The following is a 10634-nucleotide window of genomic DNA, read 5'->3' as shown; positions in this document are numbered from 1 at the left end:
AGAAAGGCCTTGGGATTCAGAGGTCACTGCGCCGCAGTGTGAAGAAAGCCTACCCCCATGGGCTCACGTGCAGCTCTGGCAGAGTCGGGAGCCGGAGGCGAAGGTTGTTGTCTTTCCAGAACAGTTTCTGTGAAATATTCCTTGTACCAAGCAGCAGGGCTCCAGGAGGTGGACAGGGTGGGGTCAGCAAGGCCATACTAACATCTCATCAACCAGAGATAACGCATACCAGCACCAGTGATCTGAATCACCCTAGTTTACACCTGAAAACTATGCACGTCCCTATGCACTGCAAGACAATTTTTTTTTAAGTTCTACCTAGATTACCTTGTCCCCTTTTTTAATATTACACATGATCCAGAGTAGGCTGCATGCAGATTGCTGCAGTTATGGCACTTTCTGAATGCATTTGCACAATGCATTTGCACAATTGTACAACTTATATTGATGTTATCAGCACATTGCACATTGAGTTTCCCATCACAGGAATGTGAGCTATGCCCATATCACCGTCTTTTGATACATCTACTTGAGTTCAGAATGAATGGCCTGGCTGGACAGCTGTGGAAAGCAGTGGAATCTGTCATGCAAACACATTCAGTTAAGGTGAGGACTAGATCGTTGTGTTTATCTCCGTAACTTGCCGTTTTTATTGTTATGCACACAACTGTAGCAAACACTTGGTCAAGCAATGCATCTAGAATGACTCTCTTTCTCATTTAACAAATCTCTTTTGAGTAGGTTATAGAAAATGAAAACAAGAGTATGAGGTCCATACGAAGAATGCATGTGCCATTATCCATGTCATTTCTTCCCTTCCAAATAACCGAAGATAAGTCATTGTTTTGCTATATTATCTGGGGGGAAGAAGCGACACTGAAAGGATTAAGGATGGCATAAAAATTAAAGGGCCTTCAATCCATGAGAACAAGGTTTATTATGAAGCAATTTGCAAAGTTCTCAAAGGTCTGCATGGATCCTTATGAGCAAAAGAATTTCATACCAGTGCATTTAGCATCACTGAAACTATTTGAATCGAAGTAGGAATCAAGAAAGCACATAATTGCATAATTTCAATTCCTGGGAAAAGGTTGTTTTAACTGCATTACATAGCAAAAGCAAATAGTCACTCAAATTCTCTTGTACTGTTCAGCACAATAAATGCGAATGAATTGAAAGATTACATGATATTAGTGCAAGTACTGAAATATCTATAATTAGCAAAACCCAATCCCAAATTTTATTTAGTGCACTGAAACGAACTCACACAACTCTACTAAAGAGCAGTTAAATGCATGAATGCAGAGAGAAGTGCTTGTCTGCAATACAAAGAGCTTAAACATCATACTAATGAAAAGTGAAGACTCACAATGATTCATGCTAGTATAGAACTACAGGCATACACATACGCTGAGATTCCATGAAAAAACTAAGGAAAACATGAAAAGCAAGAAGTAACAATGAGGAGTGCACACAACTCAGCGCTGCTGCATTGCATGTGTCAGGTGCAATTGTAGTGGCAAGATGCCTATTGAGGCAGCTTTTGTGTCCGACGGTTTGACAGTATAAGTGGCACTGAAACGACCTCTCGTTTATGCGGGTTGTGCATGTGTCAGTTGATTGCGAACTTTTGCAAGTAACTCTGAGGACATGAAGATCCCTGACATGGCGTCTCCCTGAGTGGATATACAGGTGGTCCTTCACCACGGACTTTGTGTGGACGAGCAGGTGTCGGTCCAGTGCAGACTTCCAAAAGTTTTCAGGACATTAAGGGCCCTGAATGAGCCCTTCACATTAGTGGAAGCGAAGTTCAGTGTGAACTTCCATAAGTACTTCCGAGTACATGAAGAGCACTGACATGGTGTCTCGCTGAGTGGATGCACACGTGATCCTTCACTAAAGATTTGAGGATTGCCGAGGGCATGCAGGGCACTGAAATGGCTGCCCACCTGTATGAATGTGAGGCTTTTGGTTTAATACAAACTTCCACAGGAAGTTCTCAGGACATGAATGGCCCTTAAACAGCCTCTCACATTAGTGGAAGTCCAGGTGAACCTTCCATATCGCCTTTTCTGAGAAGCTTTGGGGGCATAAAGGGCACTGAAATGGCTTCTCCTGTGTGGGTGTGCAGGTGTCGGTTCAGAACATGCTTATACGAGAATCTCTGAGGGCATGAAGGGCACTGAAATGGCTTCTCGCCTGTGTGGGTTCGTAGGTGTTGTTTCAGACTACTCTTTCGTAAGAATCTCTGAGGGCACGAAGGGCATTGAAATGGCTTCTCGCCTGTGTGGGTGCGCAGGTGCCGGTTCCGATGATTCTTTTGTGAAAATCTCTGAGCGCATAAAGGGCACTTAAATGGCTTCTCTCCTGTGTGGGTGCGTATGTGTCGGATCAGAACATTCTTATCCGAGAATCTCTGAGGGCATGAAGGGCACTGAAACGGCTTCTCGCCTGTGTGGGTGCGTAGGTGTTGGTTTAGAGTACACTTATGTGAGAAGCTCTGAGGGCACGAAGGGCATTGAAATGGCTTCTCGCCTGTGTGCGTGCGCAGATGCGAGTTCAGAGCATCCTTTCGTGAGAAGCTTATAGGACACAAAGGGCACTGAAATGGCCTCTCGCCTGTGTGGGTGCGCAGGTGCTGGTTCAGATGAATCTTTTGTGAGAAGCTCCGAAGGCATGACGGGCATTGAAATGGCTTCTCGCCTGTGTGGGTGCGCAGGTGGTGGTTCAGAGTTCTCTTTTGTGAGAAGCTTTGAGGGCATGAAGGGCACCGAAATGGCTTCTCGCCTGTGTGGGTGCACAGATGCAATTTCAGACCATACTTTCGTGAGAAGCTTTTAGGACACAAAGGGCACTGAAATGGCCTCTCGCCTGTGTGGGTGCGCTGGTGCTCGTTCAGATGAATCTTTTGTGAGAAGCTTTGAAGGCACAAAGGGCATTGAAATGGCCTCTCACCCGTGTGGGTGTGCAGGTGCTGGTTCAGAGCACTCTTTCGTGAGAAGCTTCGAGGACACGAAGGGCACTGAAATGGCCTCTCGCCTGTGTGGGTGCACAGGTGGTCCTTGAGAGCACTCGTTCGTGAGAAGCTCTGAGGGCATAAATAGCAATGAAACGGCATTTCTCTTCGGTGGATGCACAGGTGCTGCTTTAGGTAAACTTTCTGTGAAAAGCTCTGAGGGCACTGAAATGGCCTTTTGGCTTTGCTAGTGTGCAGGTGTTGCTTCAGCTTGAATGTTCGTGAGAAGTTCTGAGGGCACAAATGGAATTCAAACACACGCCGGCCTGCATGGATCCTGGTGAGCACTTCAGGTCACAGTTTATCTATCTCATAGACACAGGAGTTACAGCGGGGCGGTATCGTTCATGTAACTGCACCATCTGCATTTGCTGGACAGCTGGAATGCTTCAATGCTGCACCAAGAAAACAAGACAGGTTACATATGTAATGCTTTCCATTTAAAAATAAATATGTAATTATGTAATGCCGAAGAAATGAAATTACATAGATGGTAGTGGTAAAGACAAGCATTTTCTTCATTCAATGTTTTGCGGTGATATTAGCACAAATCAGAGCACAGCAGGTCAACCATATTGATTTAGAAAATATGTTTTTATGATTGCCAAGTTTATGAAATTGGCACAAATTTTTGCTTAAAACATTTTTTAACTAAGATATAGTGAGAAGGCTAGGAGCTTGGTATTAGTGCAAGCTGCCATTGTATAGTCAAGTGCAAGAGCCCAAACATTCAGTAACACCATCATGGGCCTGAAGATCAAATAAAGAACAGCAGCAGTTCATCTCAACCTAGGTTTCGTGGTATTGTCTGTTGCAGTAGATAGTTACCTTTCTGAAATTTTATTTATAAATGCTGCCTACTCACTTGAGTCCAAGGAGGAATGAATATACAGAAAATGTTATCAAGGGTCAAAAAACACAAACATTGGAAAACAATATTTACCCAAACAATACAAATCACAAATATGACAACATATCTAAGTTCAACAACGCTTTTAGGCAATTCATTCCATTCTTTGTTTTAGAAAAAAATTACCATTTAGAAGTATGATTCACAGCACATAGGTCCTGCATCATGCTACTGTGGTACTGATGAATCCTGGCACGAGAACGACACAGGTAAAATTATTTCATAATGCTGGACTTTGTTGTACACTAAATGCAAGAGTTGTAGCCTGTCTAGCATGTCTTCCCTGTAGTTATTCAAGATGGAGCGTACTCAGCATCTGCCACATACTATCAAATTTTCTGCAGAAATTGCAGATGAACCCAACTGCTATTTGCTGTAATAACTTTAATTTAACAATAGTTTATTGGCATATGGATCCCGCAAAGCTTACGCATATTCATAGCTAGGTCTGACAGCATAGCGAACACCCCTATACATTTTCCTGTATAGGGGCTCCTTTCAAATTGCAACAAAGGTCCATAAACTTCTGAGAGCGCTCATGCAAATGTTTTCAATATGCTTGTCTCACATCATGTGGTGTTAGAATTACTTCGAGGTACTAATAGGTAGAAACGTTGTTAGGTGTTGTTGCCAATAAAATAGGGAAAGCGTAAAGGTGTCTCCTTGCTGCTTATCTTCATAAACACAGCACTAATTAATGTTTAAGCTCATTTTCTACCCTTCACACCAGTGGCAAATCTTATCAAGGTTATTGCTGAGCTTAGTTTCATCAGCTTGCGATTTAACTACTGTGTACAAGATATCCAACCATCTTTCACTTTAAATGCCTTGCTACAGATGACTATCAAGAAAGAAGAAAAAAGATACTGAGCTCTAAGAAAACCAAGAACAGAGACAGCGCCCACCATGAACTCTCTCACAGCACTATCGTTGATTTACTTGAAAGTTTGTTCTCGCAACGGCCATGGTCATATTTTGTACTCTCTCTCCTTCAAGAATGACAGAATATCTGATTGAATTAAAGAATTATTACACTTAAGAACAGCAAGTCTGCAGAACTAATTGCACAAAAGGTGTCATGGATGCTACTCAAGCTACAAAAAGCCTGCCTAAAAGTGTACCTGAAATCAGTGTAGAGAACATGCAGATGGAATGAGCCACTGCTTTCCACTAAAACAAGACTTTAGTTTCTTCGTCCAGCTTTTATAAAACATATTTTGGCTGCCCCATTATAGGCCTTACGCTAACATTGAATCAAAGGATATCAGCACCATACAGTCACAATGAGGACAAGCAGAGATCTACAATCATTGTCATTACATGCCGATGAAAAGAACTTCATTTAGTACAATTTCCACAACTGGGAAAGCTACATGCTTGTGTATGAAGGTATAGATGCCAGCTCTATCCAATAGACAGATGAGTGCGCATTGGACAGCCATGGCAGCTGCTGGCACCATCCTGCTCTCCAAGATAAGTGTTCTCCACTGATGTATGAGCAGAGTGGCTGAGAGGCAAAATCCTGGACTGCCAATTTGATTACTGTGAGTTAATATCCTTCAAGCAGAATGAGAACATTTCGTTCTTTGTAGTTTCCTTGCAAAGGATTTTGGTATAATAGTTATGGGCAGGTGGAGGCATCACTAGAGATCAAAACAAGCAGGGGAGTTCTATATCTTCTTGCATGTTAACATTTTGTACAGGGCAGCCTGCTTACGATTAATTTTCACATACATCACTAGGGAAATAAACTCCACTGCAATATGCAGAACTACTGGCACTGTAGTTGCAGCAATGAAGGCATGAATCAGAAAATAATTTTAGCACTTCCTTCAAAACTTAAACAGCTCATTAATAAGTGTTGTAACACGTGCCATTGGATGACAATATAGTTAAACGTCGATAAAGAGATGTCGGTAAGATCGGCACTTTACTTCGTTAGATAAAAATTGTGCTAAATTGAAAGTCAACCTTTTCGCGAAGTACTGTCGCCAACCGATTCTTTTTTACTAGGAAGGGGCGTAACAATTCAACTTGACTCCGTTTCCCCATTCCCCCTTTTCCCTAACATACACCAGCGTGTCATCAGCTTGCCTAATAAAGTAGCTTTTTTCCCATTACATTATATTTGCAGTAAAATTGCCTGATAAGTTTCGCATTATTTCTCTGGGAAATTGTCATTTCCTTCAGCGTGTCGAGGGCAGCTTCCCTGAATGGATGGATGTTATGAACGTCCCCTTTGGAACGGGGCGGTGGTTTGCGCCACCAAGCTCTTGCTATTATACTGCCCGATGTCTTACTTAGGTTAAATAATAAAAAAGAAAAGAAAAAAAGCACTGTGAACTACCACACCCAAATTTTCTGATCCCCTATTGCGAACTGTGCTTTTGTAAGTCTCAGTTTTTTTGTCGTTTCCCTACTTTTCTTCCACCAATCCTCCAATCGCCTCTTACTAATGTCTATTGCGGACATGTTTACTTTTCCACTGCTCCCGCTGAACCCAAGGGCTTCAAGGAGGCCAGTGGTTCCTAAATCGACCGCTGGGTAGACATCTTCACTTTGTAATAAAACATGCTCCATAGTTTACCCAGCTTTACCGCAGCAAGCACATGCTTCTTCTTCCTTCTTATATTTCGCATTATAGGTGCGTGTTTTAAGGCATCCCGATCTCGCTTCGAAAAGTAATGAGCATCCCTTTGAGTTATCACAAATTGTTTTTCCCGATTTCGTTTTTTTCTTCTTCAGCAGTTATTCATAGCAGGTTTCTTTTCCAGTGCCACAACCCATGAGATTATTTCAACCTCTCTGACTTTCCGCTTGACGTTCTTTGTTGCTGTGTTGCCCACCCTACAGGCCGCAACTTGCTGGTAAGCTTCCTAGTTCTTTTCCTCCACTGTGAATCAATGTTTTTCCTGTACAGATACCTAAACTCTCTCCCAGCCCATTTACTTTCTTCCATATTCCTCAGGCGTTCTTCATACTCAATTTTACTGCGAGCTTTCCTCACTTCGAAACTAGTCCAGCCCATATCACCCTGCCCAGCTTCATTTGTAGCCTTCCTGTGAGCACCCAATGCGAGGCAAACCACTGACCTTTGGTTCCCATCGAGTCCTGATTGCACCTCTGATTTAAAGGACACAACCGCATTTCCAAAAGTTAGTCCTGGAACCATTACACCTTTCCACATACCTCGGAGGACCTCGTACTTATTGTATCCCCATGGCGGTCTGTGCTTCATTATGGCGGCCATTTCTCTTCCCCTTAACTGTTATTTTTTCCTGTGTTTCCACATATCTGTTGCCTTCGTTTATCCATATACCAAGGTATTTATACAGTATTCTGTTACCCGAGGTATTTCCTGGCCCTGTATCTCCACTGTCTGTTCACCGTTTTCATTGAATACCATTACTCCTGATTTTCTAACACTAAATTTCAAACCTAAATTGTTGCCTTCCTGTCCAGGTATTAGCCAGACGTTGCAAATCACTTTGCTTGTTAGCTAGCAACACAATCTCGTCTGCATAAAATAAACCTGGGAGCTGTTGCTCTACTACTGTACCCGCCTGTTCGTGTGAGAGATTAAACCCGATATTACTTCCTTCTAGCACTCTCTCCATCCTCACCATGAACGATGGATGCATGGATGGATGGCGGCTATACCGTTTGTAATGGGCGGCGGCTGGCACCACCTAGCCTTTTGCTCCCCCTCCTATTTTTTTTTCTTTATATCCCTTTCTCCTTACACTAGTTTTCACTCCCCTTCTCTCCCCAAAGTAAATATGTAAAATAGTATAGAAGACATTAGCTCCCCGATTTATGGTATTATCTCTCCCTTGATTTCCTCCACCAATCCTCTAGCCTCCCCTTCGTTACTGCCTCTTTTCTCGCCTATTTGCCCTTGTTCCCCGGGAAAACCTGATGCCGCTTTCATATGTGTCATTGTTCCCTCAGCCAGAGTCGGACGAAGGTCTGCGCATCTCAGCACTATATGCTCTGTGGTCTCAATTTCGGCTTTGCAAGCTGTGCATAAAAGGTCGACGGCTTCAAATTTAGCCCTGTATGTTTTCATTCTCAAAACCCCGATCCCAGCTTCGAATAATAGTGAGCTGCCCTGCGAGTTATCAAATAAGAGCTCTCTTTTTGTCTCCCGTTTTTGTGTCCTATACAATAGCTAGCACTGGCTTTCCGAGCATTCTTCCCACCTTTTTCTTTTGGTCTCCTTCACCTCCTTTCCGACACTAGAACCATGTTGAGCCCCCTCCCTCGGCTGTAGGTATCTAATCCTCAGCCTCCTAGTTCTGTGTGCGCACTTTGTGTCCAAACTTTTCATGTATAGATATTTGTACACTTTTCCCGCCCGCATTTTTTCCCCCAGTGCTGCGAGTCTCGGTTCATATTTTAGCTTACTTATTGCCTCTCTACCTTTGAATGACATCCATCCCGTGTCCCCCTGCACTCCCTCATTAGGGGTGTTCCTGTGCGCTCCTAAGACCAACCCGCCTACACTTTTGTCTTGTTTCCATGCATGCCTGAACTTCCAATTCATGCACAGTACTGAATTTCCGAATGCGAGGCCAGGTACCATAACCCATTTCCATACCCCTCTAACCACCTCGTACCTATTATAGTTCCATAGTGCCTTGTGTTTCACTGCATTCCTTCATTTGGTTCCATAACCTTTCTCGGGTTACATTATCATAGGCTCTTCTAATGTCTAAAAAAGCTATCCATAGCGGTTTCTGCCTGGCTGCCGCTATCTCTATGCATTGTGTTATAACAAATAAATTATCATCTAGCCTTCTGTTCCTTCGAAATCCATTCTGCAGCTCTCCAAAGATATCTTCCCATTCTGCCCATTCCTCCATTCTGATTTTCACCATCTGCAATGCTACTCTGTATATGACTGATGCGACAGTTATTGGCCTGCAGGATTTAATGTTGTCCTTGCTTCCTTACCTTTGTAAACTAATATCACTCTGCTTGATTTCCAGTCCTGTGGAACATCTCCCTCTACAACTATTTGTTCAATAAGTTGTCATAATTTTAATTTACTTTTCTGGCCTAATATGCTTATCAATTTCATAGGTATGTCATCAGGTCCTGTCGCTGTTCCCAAGGGGACCTTGTGTTCAATTCTGTCCCATTCCTTATTTGTCATCCCGCTGTTCTCCTTCTCTAATTCTGTGCCGCTGTTGTCATTGTTCTCCATTTCGCTACCCTCTGGCTCTGCAAATGCTGCCTCTATTGTTAACCTAATATATTCCTGAGCTTCCTCTCCCTCTACCTTTGTTCCTTCTGGTGTGGTCAATGAGTGCTGAACCACCTCTGTCTTCTTACTCTGTTGCCTTATGTGTTCCCAAAACTTCTTAGAGGCATTTCTGTCTTTCTTTCGTATCTCTAACAACCACTGTACCCAAACTTTTGCTATCTTGGCTTGAATTAATGCCATTGCTTCTCTTTTCATTGCAAGGTAATTCTCCCATTTTGTCTCCACCTCTTCTGGTGGGGCTCCCCTTTTCTTTGCTGCTCTGTGTTTTCTGCACGCATCCTTGCGTTGCTCTATGGCCTCCTTAACCTCTCGGTCCCACCAGCTTTTCGGTGTATGTTTTCCCTGCTTACTTCCTAGTTTCCTAATCTGTCCCTTCTCTAGCTCTCGTTTAAAAATACCTATTAACTCGTCGTATGTCCATGCCCTTCGCGGTTACTTGGATGCTATGTTTTCAATGTTTTTCGCCACTTCTTGTAGCTGCCCGTCATTCAGTTTGCTCATACCTTTCCTTTCTTTAGTTTCTATCAGTGGTACTGTCTTTCCAAAACTGATTTTGATTCGTTTGTGATCACTCCCCAGGTTTTTTTTACCTTCCTCATCAATTTCCATACCTCCCAACCGTTCATACAGTTTGTGGGACATTAGGCAGTAGCCGATAGTCGAGTGGGAGTTATTTCTTTCCCATGTTATCTTCCCGTCGCATTTAATTCAGTATTAAGCATTACAAAATCATGGGCCTCATAAAAATCTACTAACATCAGCCCTGTTGCATCTGTCGCCCCGTCAAAGTATTCCAAATGTGCATTCATTTCCCCTAGGACGATTATCTCCCGTTTCATAGTTAACTCCCCGATGTCCTTGGCCATACATTTGAAATATTTTGAAATAACTGAAATGTTCCGATTTGAAATAACTTCAATTATGGAGAGCGACCTCTGTGTGGTATACCGAAACGAGCGGCGAAGTCCTTTATACCACGCCGATCGAGATCGCTTGCACGATGCTAACTGGCCTGGCTCACAGGCAAATGGGTGTTGCATTTAGTCAAGGCGTTTAGTACTACCGCCACTACGGGTACTCACGCTTGTCATGCTGCACACGAGGTAGGGAGCACTGGTCTTGGAAAATGCAGAAACCACCAGCAGCACACACCAAATCCGGTATCAAAAAACGTCGATTTACTCACTATAACACCTAGAGGGAAATCTGGCGCCACCGTCTATGGGAGTTTCGTAAGAAGCGCCGTGCCGTTATGGAATTGACTGCGAGGCTTTTGTTGGCTGGTGTTGTAAGAGGCTTCGTCTAAAACGTGGATATGGCTACACAAAGCAAGTGTCTGTCGGCCGGCGTTGCGCGTACCCGCTGGTTCGAACGGTTCGAACAGGTGCGTTGCGTTCACCCAAATAGCCAAGTAATACTGATTTGGCTTGGCTCCCGTT

The 10634-nt window shown here is 43.4% G+C and overlaps 1 protein-coding gene and 1 long non-coding RNA gene across 2 annotated transcripts in view; one reads left to right on the top strand and one right to left on the bottom strand.

Moving 5' to 3' along the window:
• The window catches only part of LOC129386425 (uncharacterized), a 28509-nt gene extending 18253 nt beyond the window's left edge, over positions 1–10256 (top strand). The window contains exon 3 of the long non-coding RNA XR_008613809.1: positions 4764–10256. This is a non-coding gene — a long non-coding RNA (uncharacterized lncRNA). The remainder of the gene's footprint in view (positions 1–4763) is intronic.
• LOC126537578 (uncharacterized) lies at positions 919–10588 on the bottom strand. Its single transcript, XM_050184701.3, has 2 exons — positions 10278–10588; positions 919–3411 (listed from the first exon to the last, which is right to left on the bottom strand). The coding sequence occupies exon 2, from the start codon at positions 3116–3118 to the stop codon at positions 2030–2032; it is 1089 nt and encodes a 362-aa protein (XP_050040658.1). The 5' UTR covers positions 3119–3411; positions 10278–10588; the 3' UTR covers positions 919–2029.
• Positions 10589–10634: the final 46 nt, after the last annotated feature.

Source organism: Dermacentor andersoni, chromosome 4 (genome assembly GCF_023375885.2).
Source record: "Dermacentor andersoni chromosome 4, qqDerAnde1_hic_scaffold, whole genome shotgun sequence".
Classification (NCBI taxonomy): Eukaryota; Metazoa; Arthropoda; class Arachnida; order Ixodida; family Ixodidae; genus Dermacentor; species Dermacentor andersoni.
This window is presented reverse-complemented; position numbering and strand designations above follow the sequence as displayed.

Bases quoted from the DNA above. Each gene is read 5' to 3' on its own strand.
- LOC126537578 (XM_050184701.3), bottom strand. From the start codon at position 3,118: ATGCCGTTTCATTGCTATTTATGCCCTCAGAGCTTCTCACGAACGAGT.